At 37.8% G+C, this 26,465-nt stretch overlaps 3 protein-coding genes across 5 annotated transcripts; 2 read left to right on the top strand and 1 right to left on the bottom strand.

Annotated features, from left to right (window-relative positions):
* Nucleotides 1–911: 911 nt before the first annotated feature.
* On the bottom strand, nt 912–3,097 carry LOC132276761 (protein WHAT'S THIS FACTOR 1 homolog, chloroplastic). Its single transcript, XM_059778354.1, has 2 exons — nt 2,973–3,097; nt 912–2,863 (listed from the first exon to the last, which is right to left on the bottom strand). The coding sequence occupies exon 2, from the start codon at nt 2,841–2,843 to the stop codon at nt 1,257–1,259; it is 1,587 nt and encodes a 528-aa protein (XP_059634337.1). The 5' UTR covers nt 2,844–2,863; nt 2,973–3,097; the 3' UTR covers nt 912–1,256.
* Nucleotides 3,098–3,316: 219 nt separating this feature from the next.
* LOC132276760 (uncharacterized) lies at nt 3,317–9,038 on the top strand. 3 transcript variants are annotated; one of them, XR_009470924.1, is made up of 6 exons: nt 3,321–3,478; nt 3,590–4,439; nt 5,204–5,293; nt 5,719–5,774; nt 6,783–6,840; nt 6,941–9,038. XR_009470924.1 is itself a non-coding variant. In XM_059778353.1 (6 exons), the coding sequence occupies exons 2-6, from the start codon at nt 4,430–4,432 to the stop codon at nt 8,158–8,160; spliced, it is 465 nt and encodes a 154-aa protein (XP_059634336.1). In that variant the 5' UTR covers nt 3,321–3,478; nt 3,590–4,429; the 3' UTR covers nt 8,161–9,005. The 3 variants fall into 3 exon arrangements, 2 of the variants coding, with proteins under 2 accessions (XP_059634335.1, XP_059634336.1); XM_059778353.1 differs by having other exon boundaries at nt 7,910–9,005; XM_059778352.1 differs by having other exon boundaries at nt 3,317–3,478; nt 3,590–5,293; nt 7,910–9,006.
* A 14,597-nt stretch (nt 9,039–23,635) lies between these two features.
* On the top strand, nt 23,636–26,245 carry LOC132278336 (uncharacterized). Its single transcript, XM_059780128.1, has 2 exons — nt 23,636–25,207; nt 25,352–26,245. Exons 1-2 carry the CDS (start codon nt 23,636–23,638, stop codon nt 26,243–26,245), a joined length of 2,466 nt encoding a protein of 821 aa, XP_059636111.1.
* Nucleotides 26,246–26,465: the final 220 nt, after the last annotated feature.

The following is a 26,465-nucleotide window of genomic DNA, read 5'->3' as shown; positions in this document are numbered from 1 at the left end:
CATGGGAGGATTGAAGGAACTAGAAGATAACAGGTCTGAACTGCAAGCCATGGAAAAGGTAAAAAAAAAAAAAAAAAAAAAACCAGACGAACCTGGGGAAAAAAAAAAATGCAAAATCGGCAACCGGGTCGGATTTGGCAACCAGGTCGGATCTGGGCAACCAGGTCGGATCTAAACCAGGTCTCTGCTACCCCGATTTTAGTAAACCAGGGTTGGAATAACATAGCCGCGTAGCCAAACAGGGCTATTCTTCTTCACAACCACCAACAGACTCCGGCAAGCACACAGCGGCGACACCATACCGAATCAGAACCTCCGCAACTTCCGACCGAGAAAAAAGGACGAATCGATGAAGCCTGACCTCTGCAAACAACAACGGTGGATGTCGGCGAGCTTGCTTATGATCAACACAGCACAACACAAACGGCCAAGGGGCTTCAGATTTGACGGCGACGAAGAAGGCTGCAGATCTGACGACGACGATTACGGGCTTCAAATCTGACGGCGACGAAGGACGATGATGACTCCGAGTGATCTTCTCAGCGTACCGGCGACAATAACTTCCGGCAAAGACGCCAACAACACACTCACGATTCCAATCGCGAGTCCAATCTCATACAAGGGCAACACACTTGTCGTTTCCCACACCCATGAATCTATATTGCTCTGATACCATGTTCAGATTCATGAGAGATTGAGAGAGAGAGAGAGAGTAATGTATGTTCTGTGTGTTGTATTCAGCCTTCTCTTGTGAGGCTTATATACAGAACAAGGGTTATACACCCTAATTACACAATATTGCTTAATTACACAATAAGCCTAATTATTATGGGTAATTACATAAGGACCCAATATTATGGAGGATATAAACATTCTAACAAATATTAACAAAAATGTCACATGTACTGTACTTGTAAAAAGCAAACCTAGTAGATTTAGCAGGTACAAAAGTTAAATGTTTAGTGCTCTCATAAATATGCAAGTGCGAACAATTATGTTACACAGAAAAAAGAGAAGAAAATAATTGAAAACTGTAAAACTCTTTTCTCTAGCACTTTCTTGGACCTCAAAAGTGGGGAAGGTGATCCAGGAGTTACATTTGCAAAGAGCCACAGAACCACCACAGGAGTAAATTCTTCTCCTCCTAGAATGAGGGAAGATATCTTAAAACTAGGTCCAAGGGAAAAACTTTAGAGACCTTTGGATGAATATTCCCAGATCGGAGCCTTTAAAATATATGTCAATTTCTACTACATTTACCAGCGTTCTCTTGGCCGACCATCTGGAAACGCGGGAACAAGCTCCTTCTCTTCATTCTTTGTCAACTTATCTACCTGTTTAGTTGGTTTGCTCAGTTCAGCATTCACATTTCCACCATCTTCTTCGAAGTCTGGGGGCATATCATCATCGTCACTCCAGTCATCCTCATCGTCTTCATAATCATCCTCACCATCATCAAATTCATCATTCATATTATCAACATCAGACCATTCTTCTCCATCCTCCTTCCCACTTCCTTCTTCTGGCCCATCAGTTCCCTCTGTACCATCAGTATCAGTTCTTGGAACTCCCCTCCTTGGAAATCGCGGAACAGCAACAAGCGACCGAAGCTTCTCCTTGATGAGCAACAACCGGTCCTTTTCCACCAATTGAGAATCGCGATATGCTTCCCTGAGGAAAACTGAATCCCTATCCCCTTTTAGGGAGACATAGAACATATCTGGATGCCTTATCAACATTCCCCTTAGCTGCTGAGAGAATCTAAACTCTTCTCGGAAATGAGTGAAGTGATCCACAAGAGTTCTCTTCTCAACAGTGAGGCTCAGGATTTCATGAACAACCCCACAAGCATGCTTTTCTTTTTCCAGTGTACCAGACCTCAATGCAGAGAAATCAGAATAAGGTGAGATATAAGGCATGTCTCTAAACTGAGAAATCCTTCTTATCTCACCTTTCGAAAGATTAAGACCCTTTGGCAGCTTCACTCTGTTGAACTTCAGTGGTCTATCTATAATTAGATCTTTCTCTTCCAGCTCTCTAACTCGATTTTCTTCCTCCGCAAGCTCAGCAGCCGAAACAGCAAGTTCAGGATCCCAGTGAGTTAGTTCTAGTGCAGGGCCTCGTCCAGTTGCAACAACCTTAAAATACTGTGGGTATCGGTGACAAATTGTGTCACGAAATTCTAAAGGAAGCCCGAGATCAGTCTTCAGATGGGCAATCTTCTCCAGAAGAATTCGCTTATCTATAGACATCATCAATAATTTTCTCAATTTGACAACCAGCAAGTCCTCCATCTCATTCCTAATCTTCAGCTCCTCCAAGTAAAGCCTCTCCGCCTCAGGTGTCAATTTGAACTGAAGCGAATAAGCCCCTTCTTCCACTATCTCAAATATTGCTGGAAATTTTCTCAACAAAGCAATAAATCGCCTCTTCTTATCGAGACCCAATTCTCTTCTAAATTTACCCAACTCGCGAAGCGCCATTGTTCGATTGGGTTGGCTCGCTAGAATCTTCCGAATTTTCATAACCAACTTGAGCTTCTTGTCCCTTTGGATTACATTATCAAAGGGAAGCTCTTTCCTTCTCTTAACAATCGCTCTGATTGGACCAAATGGAACATGGGTTTTTCTTAGGTTACTCGAATCAGCTTTTTTCTCCTTTAAAACCAAACTTTTTCCCAGAAATGGTGTCTTTTCTGATTGTGTTGAAGAGATTGAGAGATGTGTTTTTACAAAAGAATTTGGTTTTTGAAGCAAAGAAGTTCTGTAAGAGAAGAAGGAGGGCAAAGAGGTAGTGTATGGCAAAGTCCTTGGGGAAGAAAACAAGAAATTGGGTTCCATCATCAGTTTCTTTGTAGGATTATCTAAGAGAAAGACGGAATAAATTACACTACAGGTGACACTAGATAATGAAAATTGTAATAAATGCAAATATATTCATGTATATAACAATTGATGAAGATGAGGACTCACCTGATATTATCCAGACTGAGGGTCGGAAGATGAATATGGAGATGGAGAGGGTTGTGGAAGCTCAAGGTGAAATAGGGTTTATCTGAAAAAAACCCCTTTCTGAAGATATTTCTGTGATTTCTTTCATTATCATCTTCGTCTTAGGGATTTGGGTGTATATATGTGGAAATACGAGGGTACTATAGTCTTTATAAAAATATCCAATTTTTTTGGGAAGGTAAGTTAGTAATGTATAAAGGCCAGCCCACGATTAGTGGACTGAGCCCAACAAAAAACCAACAATGAAGTCCTATCACTGGGCCTAGCCGAACAGAAGCATTGACAATGTTTAGTCTAGGGCAAAATCAAAGACTATCCCTGTCAAAGCTTATAATCAATCCGGTGTAAATTGAAGGGCTTTCTCTAGCCGAAGCTATAGCCCTAAGCTGCTTGATCTGGAGGCTCCGCCGGTGGCCTCAGGATATACGCCGGTAGCTCCCAATCTCACGCCAGTTTCCTTGCATAAGGTGAGTCTTTAATGCTAATAGATAGTAATTTTTGCCTGACCATGTCTGTGATTTGCCTTAAGATCACCGTTTCTCTGATTCGTGAACACCCTGCTGTTTTGCTCCATCCAGATTTTATTGACGGCGGTGGAGAGCACGAGCTTCTCACCGACATTCTCTGATCCCGTCTTGCCCAATGGTGAGAGGCCCAAAGGACGAAATCATACCATGATGAGGGTGGGGCGTAGAATCCAGCTATGTATTGAAGATGGATCCAGATTGGTATTGTGAAGGTGCAAGCAAAGAAGAGATGATCATGGGTCTCGTTGACCAAGTTACAGAGGTGGCAAACCCTCGATCCATTAACATTCCTCATTCTGCTTCGATCCATGGTAGAGAGCCTGCCGTGCACAGCCAGCCAGAGTGTAATTTTGCATCTCAGGACAGAAAGTGGACTCCATATTTGGTGATGCCAGTGCTTTGGGGGATAATGTTGAAGTATCCCCATACACCGAGGCTTCTCCCATCGCTTTTTTTACTTTCATAAGATCATCCCAAAGCTCACCCATGTGGGCATCCTCAACGGGTCCATATACACCCATGAAGGACCAAATGAACATCCTTTGAGTTTGTAATTTGTAATATGATCTGAAACAAATAGAACCTTCTCCATTCATCAGTTTTCTGATCCACCCTATTGTCCCACAAAGAAAGAGTACCCATTGTTGACAACCTCTTCAACATACCTCGATCCTAGATTTTCTCACCTCCATAGATGTCACATCCATCTTAATCTCCTGAAGGCAAACAGCTTCTCTCGCTGTTCATTTTGTATTGAATTAATAAGCGCACCTTGCTTTTAGAATTTGAAATATTATTGCTTCATGGTAGAAGCAGGTTTCTCTTGGACTTCCATAAATTTTATAAGCAAACTGTTTGAAGAAGCCTGCTTGGAAGAAGGTTTGATATAAAATGCATAATGGTAAGATTCACCTTTGTTGTAAGTTATTAATTGAGAAATAAAGTTTAAGATGATGATTTCAAATCTCAAAAATGATCTTACTGTTGGGCATATTGTTATTTCTATTATTATTTGGTTCAAAGTTTTGGATAATGAAGCGTTGCCATAGCCGCGGATGCTGCATAGCACAAAACCTCCCCATTGTTTACAGAAGTAGTTGGGTGGGTCGTGCTCCATCCGGGTTTTTCCTGGCTATTTGTAGTTGATTTGTTCCCAAATACTTCCAATACATCCTCAAATACCTTATCAGTAAAGTAACTCATTCGTAGGTTTGTCAACTTGTCTGGGATGATTAATATTGTCTTCACCGTGTGAATTTGCTCATACACATATGCATTATGCCTAGAACCCAACCTGTGAGGTAGTACTTCTAAGCTGATCATATTGTGTCTATTATGATTTTTTTGCTTCCCATTGTTGATTGCTGGTCATATTTTACACACATTATACTCTTACAATGCTTATGGAGTTTTCACATCACTTCTGGTTGCGTTGATTGATTGAATTCTTCCAATGACGTGGAATGATTTTGATACTCATAGAAGACCATATTCAATTTTTCATTTCTTTTTTCCCGAAAAGATATTCGAAATCAGTTTGTTTGAAACCTTGAAGCATGACCATTATTTGTTGGACCTGGTTGTGAAGCCTATCATACTGAGATTTATATATTTGGTAAATTGCCAAGATTTACTGTTCGTGACTCTTATCTATGGGTGTTGCAGGGAAACTATTAGGATGCTTTTTGGGGAAATGTTCTGGAAGTATAAGAGCCATAGCCAGGCATCCGGAACACCCAGTGATAGCCTCATGCGGTGGGTATTCTACACACTCATCACATAATTAACAGATTCTGTTTTCCCTGTTTAGGGACATGATGTGGATTTTGATTTTGGCCTCTGGTGCTTGTATTGTGTTGTAAGTTGAAGAATCCTTGTGGAGCAAATTTAAGGAGACATCTTTTCATCTGTTGGTCCAAACAGTTGCATAATATTTCTAAGTACAATATATAACCTTGTGTCACCTATTAACTTTCTTCTATTCTATTCTTGTTTGAAAACAGATAGTTTGAGGGTTAATTGACTTGAGGCTTACTACCTCGACACATCTATTGTCAAATTATTAGATATCTGCATAATTTCTTTTACAAATTAGAAGCATATATTTTTTGTTTATTTTAAAAAATTATAATAAATTTCTCTTGCAACCACTGAAGTGAAAAACTTGCTTGTTTATCCAGGACTGGATAACTATTTGCGACTTTGGGGTATAAAGTCGAGACAACTTCTTTCTGCGGTATGTTATCAAACTATTATTCGACATATCTATTGTCAATGCTGAAAGCTTCCAGTTTGTCCGGAAGTTGTTGTTGTTATTATTTTCTTTTATTTGGTGTGTGTGTGGGTGGGTGGGGGGTGGTGGTTGGGGGTTGTCTGAGCATATGGTTATGGTTTTGTAATGATATAAAGTCTTATTATAAATTTATACTATGGCCTGACCAATCAAAATATGAATTTACTTGAATTTGTGGTCAAGAACAACGTATGTGTAAGTTGTACTGATTATATAATTTCCTTGTTCTTCTGATAATATTGAATTGTTATATTACAAAGCCTTCTTTTTATGACCTAAAATTACCTATGGACTCCGTTCATTCTGTAGGAATTCTTAACAAGTTTAGGTCATGAATTTTGCAGGATAATTATATAAAAATAAATAAAAATAGCATTCATGTTGGTAATGTGGGGAGAGTTATCAATACTAGGGGATTCCCTTTACTTATCAAAAAAAAAAAGAAAAAAGAAAAAAGAAAAAAAGATACTAGTGGATTCCCTTCGCCAAGCTCAAATGTTAGCATTCATGGTGTCTGGGTAGGGAAGAGCCTTAGATGTTTCTGGCTGTATGCTTAATCCCCTCCTTTTTTGGGCTTGGGAGTGGAAAAGCATGAGGGCCCTAAATGTGATGATGGCCTTGGTGGGAGATTTAAGCTTGGTTGGAGAAAAATGCATCTTCATGGCTTTTTCTAGTTTGTCCAAAAGCAGTTCATTTGGCTGCTATCTGCTCTTGCATTTGCAGTGATGGCTGTTTATACTGTACCTGTAACGACTAGAGTTATATATTCAGTGTGGTGCTTAGAGTTCTATTTGTCTTGGAGTAAGCGCAAGTCATTTTTTATTAAAAAAATCTGTATTCTGGGATGAACCTAGTGAAATGACATTTCTAAGTATTTTTTTGGGTCAATAATTACATTTCTGAGTTTGTGCTCTTCACATCATTTTAATTTTTTTACAAATTTGGACGCAGGTTTTCTTGAAGCAGCATCTCACAAATGTTGTTTTTGATTCAAATTTTAGCAATGAAGGTTAGTCTCTCTTTGGCTTATCCTAAATAGCATTTAGGTAAGCTCATTGTATATGTGTTCTTTTTATGTTTTCTAATACCAGAAAAATAGGTATCAATAGAGAGGTGGATTTAGCATCAGCAACTGTGAAAGAACTGCATCCTTCCATGATGCCTTGAGATAGTCCTATCTAACAAAATGAAAATGGAGTCGCTTGCAAAACTTGGGAGTCATCAACAAAGGTCTCCCCGAAGGAAATTTTGTATATGATATTACCATAAATGAACATTAATTCAACTGAATGTCAGCAAAGCCTTTTTCCAACTATTAGTGGTCAACTACATGAAACTACTGCTATCATATATTTCTTAACTATCTTAATCTTAGTTTTGGTTTTCACCTTCTTTTAGCATTACCCTTAATAAGGACCACGTCATGTTTCCTGACTTGTGTGAGATTATTGGTTGTAGCTGCATATGACCAAAACTATCATACTCAGTTCTCTCACATTTTGCTTGCCACCATAAAAGAACATTGAACCGCCTATATTCTATTTGTGTTTATGTTCTGTCCTTTTCCCTACAATCGTATTATCCCATTATTCTGAATACATATCTTCGATATTGCATTGCAAAAAGGAAAAATAGGGAAATAGTTTTCCAATATTCTTCTGCAGGCCTTGTAAAGTTTCTCTCAAAATCACATGACCAGATCCATTTGGTGACCTGTTGGTTAACTATAGCAAAGAATTGCTAGGTTCTGGGGTTTTTTTGTCACATTCGGAACCAATCACATTTGTTGGTTTTCAGTTGCAATGCAAAGAGTTAAACTTCTGCTGCATGTCCTATCATGAACTTTTCCGGATCTTGTCTTTGGGTTAGGTTTGGATTGGACTTATCCACTTGCTTGGCTTGATGGTCTGCTAGCTCCTCTTTCCCGCCTCTTCTTTGTTGTTCTTGCCCCCTTTTATTTTTTATTTTTTATTTTTTATTTATGGTACTGAATATTTAGGAATCCTGTAAACTTGATCTTTTGTGGTGTTTAATTCTGATTGGTCCAAGTGTACTGTGTGTCAATTCTGCTTAAACAGAAGTTTTTGGCGGTTTACCTCCCATTGAAGCTCCAGATGTAGATGGAATATTAATCGGCCGGGAAGAATCTCTGCCTGTAAAAAGAAAAAAGGCATCCAAAGAAAACAGCGGAAGCAAGAAGAGTAAAACCAAGAAAAAGAGCAAAAAGGCAAAAGGAAAGAGCATTTACATGTCCTTTATAGATATACTGCATACTTTATTTTTTATGGATTTCAATTCTGATTGGTCTAAGCATGTGAATTTTGCTTAAACAAAAGTTTTTGGCGATGTACCTCCCATTGAAGCAGCGGATGTAGATGAAATATTAATTAATGGGGAAGAATCACGTTCTGTAAAAAGAAAAAAAGCATCCAAAAAGGTAAAACCAAGAAGAGCAGCAAAAATATAGAAAGGCAAGAGCATTGATGTGTCGTGATCCGGACACTGTTTTTTCCATTCCATTGCCTATTTGATAAGGGGATACTGGACGGGTCTAGACATATTAACCTTGGCATTCACACACTCGAAAAGGCGGAATGAACTGAGCAAATGACAGTTGAAGTGTTCATATACGTGTTTCGCATCCAAGTTATTGATGCATGTGTATGGAGAAACAACAGGTTGTAGATTGGCAAGTTCGAGAGGTGGTTGATTTTGTTATTGTGATCTCAAGGTTCTGCTTTTGTGCGTTGCTTGGCCTGTTAGCGAAGTTTTGTTTCATATTCCAAAAATGGAATACAATCGTGTCAGTACTATACCAACAAGAATAGTCCACAATTTTTGTACCATAACTTTCTCAAATGATGATTGTAGCATTTTAAATATTTGAGCTTTGAGTATTTGAACTCTTTGGGTTAAGATTCATTTAAGGCCATTTTCATGATTAGTAATCGCCAAATCATAGTTATCTGGTAAACTCTTGGGCATGTGTTTTTGCTTTTTAGCATTTTCAGGAACTAAATATGACACACATATCTAGAGGTGTTATTGTTATGCATGTTCTAAATTCTTATTGGGTTGGGCTTTGATTTGTAATGGTTTATAGTTAAGAACTTCATTAATGATGGTGGATTTTTCTTTCCATGGAGGTAGGCTGGGTGGAGCGAAACCATGTTAAATATTGTGTTATTGTTGTTTTGCGATTGAATTATTATTACATACGGTAGCGGAGGCGGTTGGGCAGGGGTGCCATCCTCCGCACCTACAATCGTTTAGAAATTCCTACCTTGTTCCCGCCCAAAACCACCTCAACGGGAGAATTCCTACCCCATTTAATTTTTTTACTCCGCGGACACCCGCTTCGTCCCGTTTAGTTCTATAATTTCTTCTCATTTTTTTTTTTTTTTTTTCCTTAAATACAATTATATAACTATTAAAAAAATCATTAAAAAAAAAAAGGTAATTAATAATTTAAAATAAAATTTAAGGGTACGAGTATTTTCTTAACTCGTAGGGCTCAATTACTCACTAAAACGGTTGAGAAAGTAAGTGAATGTGAAAATAAGGGTAATTTGATAATTTACCTATCTAGACGGGACAAGGCAGGGTGACCTCTCCCGTCCCTGCCCCAAATTCAGCTCCCTAACCAAATAAGCTAAACGGTCCTCCAAAATTACTATAAACGAGACAGGTACCCGTCCATCCCTACGGAACATATTGCCATCCTTAATTATTATGTTTGTGATTGGCTTCCACGCCTGAACATAGGGGGTATAATGTCTGACACTAATGCTAATCATGCTATTTTGTGGCATTAGATTTTTTTTTTTTTTTATTTTAAGATTTGCGAAAAGTTAGGTGGAATATTTAATACATCTTTGTTTTTAAAATAGTTACTAAATTCGCTTATTCTATTTATACTTAAGAACTACTGAATCAGGTAGTTTAACTTTTCGACCATGGCTATTAACTAGCCAAACTGAAATGATCAGGGTAATATTATTATGAGATTCCTCTCGTGTCAAAGTCCTAAACTCTCTTTATTTAGTCAATGATAAAAAATATATTTTTAATTCATTGGCTACATAATGAGAGCTCGTCAGAGATTCTTATGATAACATTAGTTAAATGATTATTAAAAAAGATTAGATCAGACTGATTAAGTTTCAGCAAAAAATTAAAATTATATGATTTAAACTGAAATTACATTATGGTAAATGTCGTAAATTATAACCAACCATATTATGTTTATAAAAGGGTTTTGTTTCTCAACTGTACTCTAAATTTAGTAAAAATATGCATCTTTTGGATTTTGAACTGCATTTATTTCAATAAAGCGATTTAGAAAGTGTGAGTTTAAAATGGAACGAAACTCAATGAAATGTAAACTTAAAGTGAAAAATGAAAATTTGAAGTAGGGACTTGTGTAAAAAGTCACGAAGTTGTCACCTTTAAATTAGATTTTTCACAAAATATAATTTTTTAAGTCTTTTTTAAAATAATTTTTGAAAAGGCTCTCGATGTGAGTCAACGTCGCCGAGATTTATAAAATCAGGGATTCTATTATGTCAGGATAAGGTGTTAGCCACCCCTTAAACATCCACTAAATTTTATGATTTTATCATATTATAAAATAATACTCATTCAGTAAAATAACTTTTACTTATCAAAAAAAATAAAAAATACTCATTCAGTAACCTAGCGATATCAGGGCTAATGTTGAGTACTTTATAAATTTGAAATTATAATTATTTTATTTGAATTTATTTTGAGGAAATGAGCATAATTAAATTAGTGTCACTGGTGTAGGATTAGTGTCTCATTTGAATGAAGTAGAAAAAAACATCACCAGCTAGAAAAATTTTGAGGGTTACTAATCAAATCTAAATTTGGTACATAAAGGTTAAATTATTTATTTATTTATTTTATTCGGTATATTGGCCATGTTGTTGGTGTGAGGTTTGTGCTTCGGTATGTATGCACCCTTGGTCAATGGGTCCTTTTATTTGCTTTGAAAGTCGGCTAATATTGGCTTGGAGAATTAATGGTAGTTCGATTATTTTGATGTGGACATGAATTTGAAATTTTTATTTTTATTTTATTTATTTAGTTTGAATTGTGATATGATTAATTTTATTATTCTAATAGGTACTTGTTAGATGATTAAGACCAAATGAGTATTATTCTTCGGAAAGATTGGGAGTTCAAACATAGGTGGTGGAGGTAGAATGTATACGTTAATTAATTTAACTTCCAATATATATATATATATATATATATATATATATATATAACTTCCAATATAGAAACCTGGGGGTTGTTTGCTTGACACTCTAATTTCATTGTTTTAACTTGTCAAGCAAACAACCCCCCAAGTTTCCCTCCTCCCTCTCTGCTACAAGCTGTTGCAGCGGAGCAAATATATTCATTCGAGTCTAATTGTAGTGTTGCCAATGCTAATACCATAAGCATTGACACAAATAACAGTTAAAAAATATGCATTCAATGATTTATTTAACTTTTTACAAATCAATTTTAATTTAATAATTAAATATAAAGAGTTCCTTTATTCTCTTGATAGCATTATTGTAAGGGTAAAATAATTAGGATGGTAAAATGCTAAATTCTGAAAGCAATACTTTTTATACAAATAATATGATTAGAGTAATATTATTATGAGATACTCTCGTGTCAAAGTCCTAAACTCTCTTTATTTAATCAATGATAAAAATAGTTTTTTAATTCATTGGTCACATAATGAGAACTCGTGAGAGATTTTGGTGATAACATTACTTAAATGATTATTAAATAAAGAAAAATGATAGAATCATCCAAATTTATTTCCAAAACTTTCATCGTCGTGAGGTGGCCAAATGTAACAAGGATTATTTATCCCATATCAAAATCGGATGAAAAAGTGATTGGGTATGCAGTATTACCCAATAGTTCGAACTTTATCCTTGATCTGGTGCGACAGTGATTACACTATAAAAATAATAATAATAATAAAAGGTCAGATAATGCGTGAAAGATAAACGTCGCCGCTTTTGTCATCACTGTGTATAGTTTCCTCAATTATGAGTTTCAGGTAAAAAGTTATGCCCAAAATACTATATATATATATATATAGAGAGAGAGAGAGAGAAATTTAAGGGATAAGCCCCTCTTGAATGGACGACGGCGGCACTGTTCTTTTATTTATTATTTTTTTTTTCAGTTTTACTGTGTGACGGGATCAGAGTGTTTTTTTTTCAAAACCAGCGAAGAAAACCCAATTCTTCTTCTCTCTTCTCTCCCTCACTTTTCAATTTTGCATATGTTATATATATGCCTAATCTCTAAACTTCTTTTACGATTTTGTGAAGGAAAACGAATCTATTGGTGCATGCCATGGAATCTGTTGACTTGGGTCTTCTTTGATGAGTAACTCAGACAACGGAAAAATGAATGTGTCATGGAGAAAGGTTTTTTGTACAGAGAGATGTGAAGTAAAGGGATGATGACAGTGGGTAGGACAGTGAACAGAGACGGAGAAGAGATTCCACCCAAATATTAGATAGAGATGGAAAAGAGATTTCACAGTTGGATAAATTTTAGACAGAAAAAATGGAAAGGGTTTGAAATGTAGATAAGATGAGCTTTTGAGGGTAAAATAGATCTTGTACAATGGTTGAACGATTGTTTTCCAATCCAGCATGTTTAAGTGATTGACACGGCTTTGTACACGTCAAATTCGGTTCTTCGGTTGATTAACTTCGATTGCTATATCATTATTCTTAAATAAAATTAGATCACACAGATTAAGTTTCAGCAAACATTTAAAGTTATTTGATTTAAATTAAAAATACAGTCTAATAAATGCCTTTAATTGTGCTTATAAAAGGGTTTTGTTTTTCAATTGTACTTTAAATTTAGTAAAAATATGTATCTTTTGGATTTTAAACTATATTTATTTTAATAAAATAATTTAGAAAGTATGAGTTTAAAATGTAACCATACTCAATTAAATGTAAACTTAACTGAAAGATGAAAATTTGTGGTAGGGACCTTGTGTAAAAATTTATGAATTGTCACCTTTAAAATAAATTTTTCACAAAATATAATTTTTTAAGTATTTTTTAAAATAATTTTTGAAAAGGCTCTCGATGTGAGTCTACATCATCGAGATTTATAAAATCCAGAATTCTATTATGTCAGGATAAGGTGACAGGCATTCTTAAAATATTCACAAAACTTTATAATTTTACTATATTATAAAATAATACTCATTCATTTATCAACTACCAGTGGCCTAGTGATATCGAACCAATGTTGAGTACTTAATAAATTTAGAATTATATTTATTCATTTGAATTTATTTTGAGTAAATGAGCTTAATTAAATTAATGTCACTGATGTCTAATTACTGTTTCATTTGAATGAAGAAGAAAGAAACATCACAAGCTATAAAAAATTTTGGGGGTTACTGATCAATCTAAATTTGGTACATAAAGGTTATTTATTTATTTATTTTATACAGTATTTGACCATGTTACTGGTGTGCGATTTGTGCCTTGGTATGTGTGCACCCTTGGGCAATGGGTCTTTTTATTTGCTTTGAAAGTATGCTAATATTGACTTGGAGAATTTATAATAGTTTGATTATTTTGATGTGTACATAGATTTGAAATTATTATTTTTAGTTCGGACTTGTAATATTGTTTATAGTTTTATCTAACTTATTTAGTTTGAATTGTGATATAACTAATTTTATTATCTTGATGGATGCTTGTTAGAAGATTGAGACCAAAAGGCTTAACGACATCATTCTTTAGAGAGGTCAAGGGTTTGAACTTCGGTGGAGGTAGATTTGAAGTTAAAGCAATATGTATGCACACACCTATATATATATGTATTTTGAAATTTTTCAATAAATTGCAATCAAATTTGAAAAATGTTTTGTTTTTTGAAAACAAATGCGATGCACTTGGATATATATATATATATATATATTCTTCCTAAATATGCACTTGGACATTTCATTGTACATAGTGAATTTGACATTAAATAATTAGATATTTAACTAGTATAGTTTTAGATTTTAAAAATCATGAACATTAAGTTATTGATTTTCAGATATTTTAGTGATGCCTGAATTTTAGAAAAAGATAAAAATTTGAAAAGATTCGATTAAATGATGAACACATTTTAAATGATGAACACATTTTAAAAATTTGAAGTTCATCTCTCTTAACGACCACACCACCACCGTCAAATCCTCCTCCCCCGCCGAAAGCAACAATCGCAACGGAAATGGTATGTTTTAAAACATACCCATCCAAATTCAGCACCGACAAAGAGACATCCACCCATAAAAAGCAACAATAGTAACGGAGGTCCGTATAGATTGAATCTGTTCTTCGTGAATTGTCGAAAACATCCGAATCATCGAGATGAGTGCGTAGATGAAGGAATTGGACCTACCTACGATGAGGGGTAAATTTCGGCGCGAGGCTATGTCGAAGATGGTGGAGGCGGCGAGTGAGCGGAACTCGGAGGGGGTCAACTCGGGTTCATCCAGGTCGAACTCGCCAAGCAGGTGGTGTGGGACTCCAAGTCGTTGGCGCATTGGGATCTTGTTTGTGGTGATGTCGAGTCCACGGTAGACTAGGATTTTATCGGAGTTGATGACCTCGGAGGGGAAGAATCGGGTGGCGAGGTCGATGGACAATGGTGATTTGCCAAACCCAGTATGACAACGACCTTCGGCAGTGCTCGGATGGGGGCGAGACGGCGACGGCGAGCTTTGGCAGTGGTAGGCGACGGGATGTGGAGAGGACTCAGCCATGATGGGGTGGTTCGCTGCGACGGATCCGGCGTTGGCGACTGTGGCTTGTGCACGCCGGCGATTAACAGAACAACGAGCAAGATGGGCTGTGGATGAACTTCGGCATTGCTCGGATGGGAGCGAGACGGCGACAGAGCTTTCGCAGCAGTGGGTGACGGGCTGTAGAGAAGACTTAGCCGTAATGGGGTGGTTTGTGGCGTGATGGCAATGGCGAGCTTACCTTCGGATGATGGTACTGGAGCACAGCCACCAATATTGGTGGTGGTACTGGAGTCGTCGTTAGTGGTGTCCATTTGAGCCCATTTGATTTTGAGGGCGGCGGGGGCTGGGGAGGAGGATTTGACGGTGGTGGTGTGGTGGTTGAGGGTCAGTTTGGTACAATGGAAAAGGAAGGAAAGGGAAAGGAAGGTGATGGAGGGGGATTAAAAATTTGTGTTTGGCAAAAATTGTTGGAAGGAAAGGAAAAGGAAGGGTTTGGAGGGTTAACACAAGGCTTCAACTGTAAATTTCTTAACCTCCCAAAAATGGGAGGAAATGAAAGGAAAGGAAAGGGAAGGAGAGGCTTAGTGGGTGATTTTTGATGCCAAATTTGCCCTTGATTACATGTGAATTTAGTTTGTAAAACAAGAATTACAGATCTTGATTAGTTAATTTAGCAGTTGGAGAGAGAAAGAGGGGGGCAAGCTTGAGAGTTGAGAGAAAGAGGGCTTGCGGCTGAAGCTTGCGAACGGCGAAGCCGAATTGGAACAGCGGGCGATGGAAACTGAAAGATCGATATGGGTTTTGATTTTTTTGAACAATTTAAAATTGGGTTTTGTTTTTTTGAACAATCTGAAATGATGCCGATATGGGTTTTGAACTTTTGATTCTTGCAGACAAATATATAAATTGAAATATATGGGTTTTGAACTTCTGATTCTTGTAATAGTTTGTAGTTGCGGAGAGAGAGAGAGAAATGGCAAGTTCAGAGTTGAGAACGAGAATGGAGATGGAGGCTGAAATGATTTGCCCTAAAAAAAATTTCATTTTCTGGTGGCCGATCCATGGGCCTTTATATATATATATATATATATATATATATTTTAAAATATAAAAGGGCATAATAGTAAATTAATTAAAATAATTCTCCTTCCTATCCTTCCATTTCTTTCCCCAAACATGATAATTATCCTTCCTTTTCTTTTCCATTCAATAATTAACCAAACACGAAAGGAAATTAAAATTATCCTTCCATTCCCTTTCATTTCCTTTCCCTCATAACTAATGTTATCCTCTTCCTTCAAACCCACCATACCAAACATAGCCTGGATATGAGTTATTGAGAGAGAGAACATACTAATTTAGAGGAACGGGTTTAACCCGGATAAATGGGCATTGCCCATATTTTATTATTTTTTATTTTAAACAGGTGTCAACAAGAGAGGAGGCCACGTCAGCAGGGAGGATGAAGTCCATACTCCCTGTGTAGGATGCTAGTATTACTCTTTATGTGGGTACAACTGTTTAGTTGTTTGCATGAGTGTGTGTAAAAGATATACAAAATTAAAAAATAAATAAATAAATAAATAATAAATAAAATAAAATAAAATTAAAGAAGAAGAAAGATGTGTTCACTTGTGGTACGTGTGTTTTATAGATTGATATGTGTGAAAAGAATAATAATAATAATAATAATAATAATAATAATAAAAAATAAATAAAAAGAAGTTGAATTGTGTGTGTTTAGGGATGACAACCGGCGTTTAAATTTTTATTCTTCCTATTTAATTAATAAGAATTTCATATTCGAAACGGACTGTCTCCGGCTCCTTTTATACAATTTTTTTATAAAAAAAAATTGTAGAACTAAACTCAATAATTATTTGGATAACAAAATAAAAAAAGAAAGTAAGAGGCAACTAGTGAGCAAGTTAGGTTATGTTACTTTAATAAAAACAAGGCGATGCGGGTTTTTATTAAACCCATTCCCGGCTCGTAACCTGCGACGGTTCTCATTTTATATATATATATTTATTGTAAATAGTTCTCTATTGCCATTAAGATCCAAGCTTATAAGCATCGGAAAGAGATTATACATAATTCTAGAACTATCATCATAGGACATAAGCTCAACCTAATTATTTAGGTATTGGATCTTAATTGGCTAAGGCTAATGGTCCCGCGGCATTAAGTATCAGGTCAATAGATAGTTTAAGATCAATTACAATGAAAATCAATTAATAATTCAAATTTTAGTATAAAATCAATTACAATAAAAATTAATATCTCAAACTACAAAAAAATATATATATAATAAAAAAAATACAATAATAATAATAATTAAACCAACTTGATATAATATTAAAAAAATATCCAAAGAAATTGGATCATCAACTTGATATAACATGGTCAACATATATCAAAATTATTTTTTTGGAATGCATGAATCTGTGTAATTTGAAGGAAGAAGAATAACTTGTAATTTCAATTATGGTGATTTCTAATGGCCTACTGCAAATACATAAAATACCGGTAATTTCAACTAAGAAACACAACCAGTGACATCTATCCTAGCACCCATCACATCCAGCCGAGCAAGCTCAAGAATCGAAGACGAACAAGGATCTAGAACACGATCCATCGCCACATCAGACCGCGACAACACAGCTAAAACATGAACCACCCGATTAGCAGAGTGGATTTCAAAAGTCAAAGACGCCGCAGAGAAGGACCGAAGCTCCATTTGGATATCAAAACAAAAGGAAACGATTTCAGTAGGGCAAATAGAAGCATCCTCCACGGCTGCAACAACCACCTTAGCATCCGATTCGAAACATAAGCCACGAAACCCAAAGAAAGAGGCCCAAAACAAAGCACGAAGACAAACAATCACCTCAGTCATCATTGCCAACGAAGCAAAGAATAGGCAAAACACCACAGCTTTGAGGATAGAGCCCTGAAAATCACGAAACACTGCACCCCCACTCCCACGAAGCATCAACAAAGAAAAACAAGCATCAAAATTGCATTTAATGACCCCCCGAGCAGGCGAAAACCAAGAAGCTAAAGAAGACGATGGTCCAACAACAGTTAATTTGTGGGATTGGGACTTTGTTTCCTGAAATTCCTAAAAACTAGCAAGAGCACGTTTCACCACCTTCTCCGGCCACCATAAAACACCTTCAAACACCAAATGATTCCTGGCTTTCCAAATATACCACGCACAAAATGAAATCAAACCCAGAGCAACTGGAGGATCCGATGCCAAACCCGCTCGATGCAGCAAAAAACGCTAACCATCTATAAAGGACTGAAAGGAAGAAGAAGAAAAATCAAAGAGGGATGCTAGCGGCAGTCGCCAGCAGCCAATAGTCTGCTGACCTTTATTACTCTATATTTTTCGTTTGTTGAGCCGCACTCATTTTAATTATTTATTTATTTATTTATTGTTTTTGTTGTTTCTTTGTCGGTTCTTCTTCTCTCTCCCTCTACTCTCTTTCTCTCTCTACGTCCAAGTCACCGGAGTCAAACAATCTGCAGACCCAAAATTGCAGAGAGAACCGATCATCAATTTACTTCGTCGCTGACGACGGTGACAAAATAGTGGAAGAGATCCATATTTGCAGACCCAAAATTACAGAGGCATCGATGATGGTGTCAAAACAGTGGTAGAAAACCCCATATTTGTAAATCCAAAATTCATATTATTCCCCTTCTTCCTACTTGCAAACCCATATTTGCAAACCCAAAAAAAATTCTCTCTATACTCATCTATGCCCAATCGTGACACTAATTGTTGGCACCAAAACTTGGCAGCCATCTCAGCGATGACGTGGACCAATGAAAAGCTGATAAGTATTTTTAACATGGCGTCAAGGGAATCAGCCAGTTAAGAAATATCAGGAGCAAGTATTGGAGAAAGTTACTCAGCCACTTCATTAACAAGGCAGTTGCTAAAATATAGCAACAAACATTTGACTTTATTCAAGTTGGGTTATCAACAGGAAAGGAAAGACTAAAGTTTTAAGGAAATCAGACAACTGAATTCCTATTTTATAGGAATTCTAGTTGGATGGAACAAGGAAAAAATACAAAAGGCAGCCGCGTCATGAATATAAAAGCGATAAATGGCTTTTGGGCAATTTAAGGGAATGAAACGGGCTGCTAAACTTAAGGAGGGGAATTGCTAAAAATTAGCAACTTTTCAGCAACTTTCTAGCAACGTTTTAGCAATATCTCGGCAACTTACATGTGATTAAATCGAGGAAGGTTGTTTTTACAGAGATTTCCTACTGAAACAAAATAAGAAAGGAAGCGGAATAACAATAGGATTTGACTGAGTTCAAATTGTGAAGAAAAAGAATCAAAGAAGGAGAGATTTTCTAGCAATAACTTAGGAAAATAAGTTGAGATAGAACTTCTATAAATAGAAGTATTGTATTCCATTTCTAACTTGTCCAGCACCACCACAAAACATGCATTTCAACTAAAAATGTTTTCAATTGACTCTACGCCATTTTCCTATCAATTTCTTTATTTCAATTTAATGGCAATTGATTAGATCCTCGTCAACTATTTCAATTCAGCCATTTACTTTCTTTTAATTTCAATTATGCCAATTTTAATTACGCAATTTTAGTTAGACTTTCAATTCGATGGCAATTGATTAAATTCTTGCCATTGAATCGTAGTGACAATTGATTAAATTCTTGTCATTACTTGGCTGATGGCAATTGATTAAATTCTTGCTATCACGTTTCAGTGGCGATCAATTAAATTCTTGCCATTGTGTTTGGCTGGTGGCGATCGATTAAATTCTTGCCATTGTGTTTGGCTGATGGCGATTGATTAAGTTCTCGCCATCACGTTCGGCCGGCGATCGATTAAGTTCTTGCCGCCTGTCTTCACTCGGCCATTCCATCCATTCAAACATTCATCAGCCGTTGCATTTCTTTAGACACTCTGAAAAGTCCTTGCTACAAACAAGGCATAAAAGAACCTTGCTGGGAGTTCTTACTAGTCTCTCTCCCACACAATCGCCTGATAGTCAGCCATCGAAAAAAGGGATAGGCTGGTGTTCAATTACATATTTTGGGTATTTTGTACAAATACTCTGGCACGCCCGCGAAGAGTCCATCGACCGGCGTAGGGAACAAAAACCGCGCGAACACGTTTTGGCATGCCCGGTGGGACCACTACTAGAGTGTTATAAAAGAGGCAAATATGCCGCGGCCCACAAAAAATTCTAAGGTCGTGGCTACTGATGAAGATTTGGAGGAAGGCGATCAGCTAGTACAGGCTGAGAACTCTGCAGCAGGTCCTACTGATGAGTTAGCCGTACTTCAAGCACAGGTTAGCTTCTTGGTAGATGCAATTGGAAGGATGGGAGCACGCTACAACGACTTGCATGAAAATATGTCCCAACTCTCAGCCTTTATTTTGAACAAGCCGACTCAAGCTAGCAGCTCCAACAATCAGGAATCGGCTTCTCAGCCGAATCTATCATAAGCTGCTCGGCCAGAGAGGGCCGTTGAAACATCACAGCCATGGCCGCCAGTAGTGACACTCCAACCAGGTGCAACATCAAGTCAGCCGGTTCATACGCTACTCACCTGGGCAGAAAGCTATCCTCAGCCTACGTTGGCAGGTTCTAATCAGCCACCAGTAGCAGGTTCGCGGCCACAGGTAATTCCACCAAACCCTCCTCGGATGCCTTTGAACTCGGGGGGCAATCAGATCAGGTGGAGGCCACCGAACCCACTGTATACTCATGTGCCGCCACAGGTAGGGCTCGGGGGGCAGAATATGGCTAATCAGCCACATGATTGGCCGAATTGCTATCAACCAGCGGCTAATCAGCCGCCAGTTTTTAATCAGGTACCACCAATATTAAATCAGCCACCTCAAGTCATGTTAGATAGAAGACAATTAGCTGATTTACTCACAGAAGAATATGGCCTGGAACTTAGAGGTGCCGGCCGACCAATTTATAGAACTCCTTATCCAGAAGTGGTAGACCAAGTTGAGTTCCCTAGAGGATATAAAGTCCCTGACTTTGTAACCTTTAGTGGAGAGGGGAATCAATCGACCGTGGAACACATTGGCCGATTCACGGTTCAATGTGGAGAGGCCAGTGTTAGCCCGTGGTTGAAATTAAGACTTTTTCCTAACTCTTTGACAGGGGCAGCTTTTTCATGGTATATTCGTCTACCTCCTAACTCAGTTTTTAATTGGCCACAGATGGAGGAATTATTCCACAATCAGTTCTACCGTACGGAGACAGAAGCTACTCTGGCCGATTTATCCAGGCTAAGTCAATTGCCTAGTGAATCGGTCGAGACGTTCATTGCAAGATTCAGGAGAGCAAGATTAAGATGTCGTGTACCTCTTCCAGAACAGGAGTACATTCGTTTGGCTTTGAACGGCCTTGATTTTGAACTTCGGAAGAGGTTTGAAGGAGTTCCATTTCGTGACATGTATGACCTGGCCGAGAAAGCTACCAGGTATGAGTTGGTTCTCAAAGAGGAGAAAGAACGAAAAAATTCCTCTAAAGGTATGTATTATAGGGACCCCAACTATGAAGTTTATTCAACTGATGTGGTTGAAGAGGAAGATTTTGAAGCTAATTTAGCTAAAGTCATTCTAAAGAAGCCTTATGTATGTGACGCTTTAACAAAACCAAATGTATCCACCAGTGGTACTCAGCCATCGACTTCATCGGCCAGGAAGGGTACGGCTGATACTGGTAAGGTTTATACGTTTGATCTGGCCAAAACAGAACAAATTTTTGATCATTTGTTGGCCGACAAACAAATCGTTTTGCCAAAAGGACACAATATACCATCAACCAATGATTTAAAAGGAAGAGAGTTCTGCAAATTTCATAATTCATGGAATCATACTACTAACAATTGTTATGTATTTAGAAATGTATTGCAGAAATCTATCGATGAAGGTGTATTGAAATTCCCTGAAAAGAAGCCAGATGTAATGGGGGTCGATGGCGATCCATTTCCTAATATTGTCAGTACCAATGTAATCAGCCTGGCAACTGAAAAAGCCGCTGATAATGGTAGACAGGAAAGATTACCAAAAGTTCTAGGTAGTTCATCGGCCAGTAATGATGAGCAGAATGTTAAGGACTTGGAAATTCAGTTAAGAGAAGCTCAAATTGCCCTCATCAACCATGGTTGTTGTCCAAATTGCAAAGGCCGAAGGAATGACTCAAACAAGAGGGGCTATTTCCAATCAACCAGAAAGCGCAGTGTCCATGAAAGGTTAGGCCATTAGCCTAGACAGAATCACGAAGAAATCAATCGATCAATATTTAGAGAAAATGGGCCGAGGGCAGTGAGAATCATTCGGTCATCGGTGGCCGATAGAGTCCTGCCAGAACAACATTTTTATCCTAGTTTCAAAAGGAAACCAACAATTCAGTCAGAAATATGGGTTCAAAAAGGAGAAGAATCTAGCCGTGTAAGAACGGTTAGACCTCCTTTGGTTGACCATGGCAGATGGACTCGAGTAAGTCACCCAAAGTTTCCTAAGCAGCCTCCTACACGTACCCAAAAAAGGAGGATGCAAAGGAAAAATGCAGAACTCAAAAGGAAAGAAGACAAGATCGACCTTGATCAACTAGAAAGAAAAAATGAACCAGTGGTGGCTGAAGACATGGAGGTCGCTACATCCTTTGAGAATAAGGCATGCTTTTATGAAGAAAAAGATAATCAGCCCAACCAGGATCCAAAGCATGCAGCCAAGTACAGAATTCGTTTTGGTTCTCTCCCGGATAAGGTAAATTGTAACATGGTATTTGTTTTGCCTTCTGTATTTGAAGCAAGGATAGAACCAACGATGAACAGGGATGTTGAGTCAGCCAAGCAGGAAGAAAAGGCTGAATCTTCAAAAATTAAGAACGATTCGACAAGTTCATCGGCCGGGATAGGATTGATCTCTCAGGATCAGCCATCTAAGGCCGATAAAATCATTTTCGAAAAACCACCTTTGTCCATGACACAGCAGTTGAGGCCGTTGTATGTTAAAGTATGGGTTGAGGGTCAGCCAATCAATAGGGTTTTGGTTGACAATGGTTCGGTGGTGAATGTCATTCCAGCAACTACTTTGAAGAAATTGGGTAAAACCATGGACGATGTAGTTCCAACCGACGTGGCCATCAGTGGTTTTAATGGAGGATCTAGTAACACCAAAGGTATTCTACCTTTGGAAATTACTATTGGCGGTAAGACATCCTTTACGGCTTTCTTTATCATTGATTCAACCGCGGCCTATAATCTCCTTTTAGGCCGAGATTGGATTCATCCTAACATGTGCATCCCATCAACCTTGCATCAAATGTTGATTTTTTGGGATGGAAATGAGGTAAAAATTGTTGAGGCCGATAACAAACCCTTTATAGCTAGGGTGTATTCGGCTGAGGCTGCACTTTATGATGAAACTGTTGTACCTATCAAATTTGTTGGCATTAACAGGATGGGACGACCAGCAGCGGCAACAATGAAGAAGAATTTAATTAATGCTGATATTAAAGAATTATTGTCAGAAGCAGCTCGGCCGAAAATTGATATTTTCAGGTCGACCATCAAGGACATTGAAGATGTTACTGATGGATCACAAAACCAATGAAGAAAAGAAGCGGCAAGCTTTCAGGGCCGCTTGCATAAGACTGAAAGTATATCTGGCTGAGAAGAGACTGGCCAGAGAAGAACAGCTATATGAAGAGGTATCGGCCAGCATGACCGATATAATTGAAGAAGGTTTCGAAAAGCTGGATGCAATCCAACTTGAAGATTTTGAGTCAGCCCCTTCCAGGATGGAAGATAATAAAGCAGAGGTGCAAGATCCTTTATTGGAAATAAATGTTGGTACTAAAAAAGATAATCGGCCATTATTTGTTAGTGCTTTGCTTGAGCCTAAATTCTAGGCCGATTTGATTAAATTATTAAATGAATATAAGGATTGCTTTGCTTGGAGTTATGAAGAGATGCCTGGCCTGTCTAGAAAATTGGTAGAACATAGATTACCGATCAAGAAAGATTTTCAGCCATATAAACAACCACCAAGAAGGATGTCTTCGGAAGTAATGCTCAAAATTAAAGAAGAAATTGAGAGACTTCTTAAGGCAGGATTTATTCGAACAGTTAGGTATGTTGAATGGCTGTCTAATGTTGTTCCGGTAATGAAGAAGAATGGCAAACTTAGAGTTTGTGTGGATTTTCGCAATTTAAATAATGTCACTCCAAAAGATGAATATCCAATGCCTGTGGTCGATCAACTTATTGATTCGGCCGCTAAGCATGAAATATTGTCTTTTATGGACGGCCATTCAGGTTATAATCAAATCTATTTAGCCGAGGAAGATGTTCATAAAACGGCTTTTAGATGTCCTGGGTCAATTGGTACTTTTGAGTGGATTGTGATGCCATTTAGCCTAAAAAATGCTGGGGCTACTTATCAAAGGGCAATGAATTCTATCTTTCATGATATGATTGGCCGATTCATGGAAATTTATATAGATGATGTAGTTGTGAAATCATCGGCCAAGAGACAGCATTTGGAACACTTGAAAAGGGCCTTTGAAAGGATGAGGATTCACAAATTGAAAATGAATCCATTGAAGTGTGCATTTGGAGTTTCAGCCGGGAATTTCTTGGGGTTCTTGGTACACAAACGAGGTATTGAAGTTGATCAGAACAAGGTCAAAGCTATTATAAATGCTAGGGCCCCAGCCAACAAAAAACAAGTGCAAAGGTTCCTCGGCCAGGTAGGTTTTCTTAGAAGATTTATTTCTAACCATGCTGGCCGAGTACATGTCTTTTCGACTTTAGTGAAATTAAAGTCACATGAGAAATTTCATTGGGACGAATCCCATCAGAAGGCCTTTGACAAAATAAAAGAGTATTTGGCAAACCCCCCGGTTATAATGCCTCCAAGAAAGAAGTGGCCGTTAAAGCTTTATTTATTGGCCGCAGAAGAATCAATTGGTAGTATGCTCGCACAAGACAATGAACATGGAAAGGAGCAAGCTGTCTACTACCTGAGTATAGTACTAACTGATGTAGAATGCAGATATTCCTCAATTGAGAAGCTTTGTTTATCTTTGTACTATTCGGCCATGAAGTTGACAGTATACATGCGGCCTGTTGATGTTTACATTCTTTGTCAAACTAACGTGATCAAGTATATGCTATCAAGGCCATTGATCACTGGCCGAATAGGTAAGTGGGCTTTGGCTTTGATGGAATTCAATTTTATCTACGTCCCACAAAAATCAGTAAAAGGAAGGGTTCTGGCTGATTTTTTGGCCGATCATCCTTCAACTGATATTGATCCATGGGTTTATGATGAATTGGAGTCATCAGCTATATTCTTAACTCCTTGGATCTTGATGTTTGATGGATCAAGCACGGCTGATGGAGCAGGAGCAGGTATTGTTATTATTTCGCCAGCTGGCAGAAAGGCTTCATTCTCTTTCTTTTTAGATTTTAAATGTTCAAATAATCAGGCCGAATATGAAGCGCTTATAATCGGCCTGGAGATTTTAATTGAAATGGCTGTTAGAGATGTAAAGATTTTGGGAGATTCAAACTTAATCCTTAGCCAAATTTCTGAAGATTTTAAGTGCCTAAGTTGGCAATTAAGGCCGTTTCATTCTCCGGCCACTTCATTAATTAATCAATTTGATAATGTTCAACTTAAGTTCTGGCCGAGAGGGCAGAATAAGGAGGCCAACAGCATGGCCCAAGCAGCCTCTGGAATAAAAGTACCAGCCGGAATAGAAGATCAGTTGATAAAGATAACACGAAGATCTTTGCCATCGGCCGAATTGAGAAATACTATGTTGTTTGATACTTGGACAATTGATGTAGAAGATTTGGCCTACGATGACTGGAGGATACCATTTATAATGTTTCTTCGAAATCCAAACATCAAGGCTGATAGAAGTATTAAAAGAAAAGCGATCAACTTTGTGCTTCTAGATGGGGATCTATACAGAAAAGGGTTAGAAGATGGGCTCCTACTACAATGCATAAGCAAGGAGGAATCATTTCAGGTTATGGCCGAGGTACATGAGGGCAGCTGTGGGGCTCACCAAGCTAGGATTAAAATGAGATGGCTGATTCGCAGGTATGGATATTATTGGCCGAGGATGAGGAAAGATTGCATAGATTACTCAAAAGGTTGTCAAGCTTGTCAAAGACACGGGCCGATTCAAAATGTACCAGCAAAAGAATTACAGCCAATAATCAAACTTTGGCCATTCAGAGGTTGGGGCCTTGACCTTATTGGTAAAATTAATCCACCATCAAGCGAAGGCCATCACTGGGTGATTGTTGCCACAGATTATTTTACTAAATGGGTTGAGGCCAAGGCTTGCAAAGTGGAAAATCAGCCACCAGTGGTAAATCAATCACAGCAAGGTTGGTTGATTTACAATCAACCACCTGCGGTAAATCAGCCGGAAGTGATACATCTGCCAAAATCTTTTAACCTGGGAGGCAATCAGGTATGGTGGAGAGCTCCGAATCCACTTTATGCTCAGGAATTACCACAGCCAGGACTTGAAGGGAAATATTTGGCTAATCAGCCATAAGATTGGTCGAATTATAATCAGCCACTAGCGGAAAATCAGCCGCTAATGGTAAATCAATCGTAACAAGAATGGCCAAAATATCAGCCTGTTGCTTCCACACCACATCCTTCGATATTCAGGGGGCAGTCGATGGCTAATCAGCCACAAAGCTGGCAGAATTATAATCAGCCACTAGCTAAAAATCAGCCGCCAGTGGCATATCAGCCAAAACCTTTGGTAC

Source organism: Cornus florida, unplaced genomic scaffold (assembly GCF_030987335.1).
Source record: "Cornus florida cultivar Cherokee Brave unplaced genomic scaffold, ASM3098733v1 CherokeeBrave_3.0.0_Hap2_Chr10, whole genome shotgun sequence".
Lineage (NCBI taxonomy): Eukaryota > Viridiplantae > Streptophyta > Magnoliopsida > Cornales > Cornaceae > Cornus > Cornus florida.
This window is presented reverse-complemented; position numbering and strand designations above follow the sequence as displayed.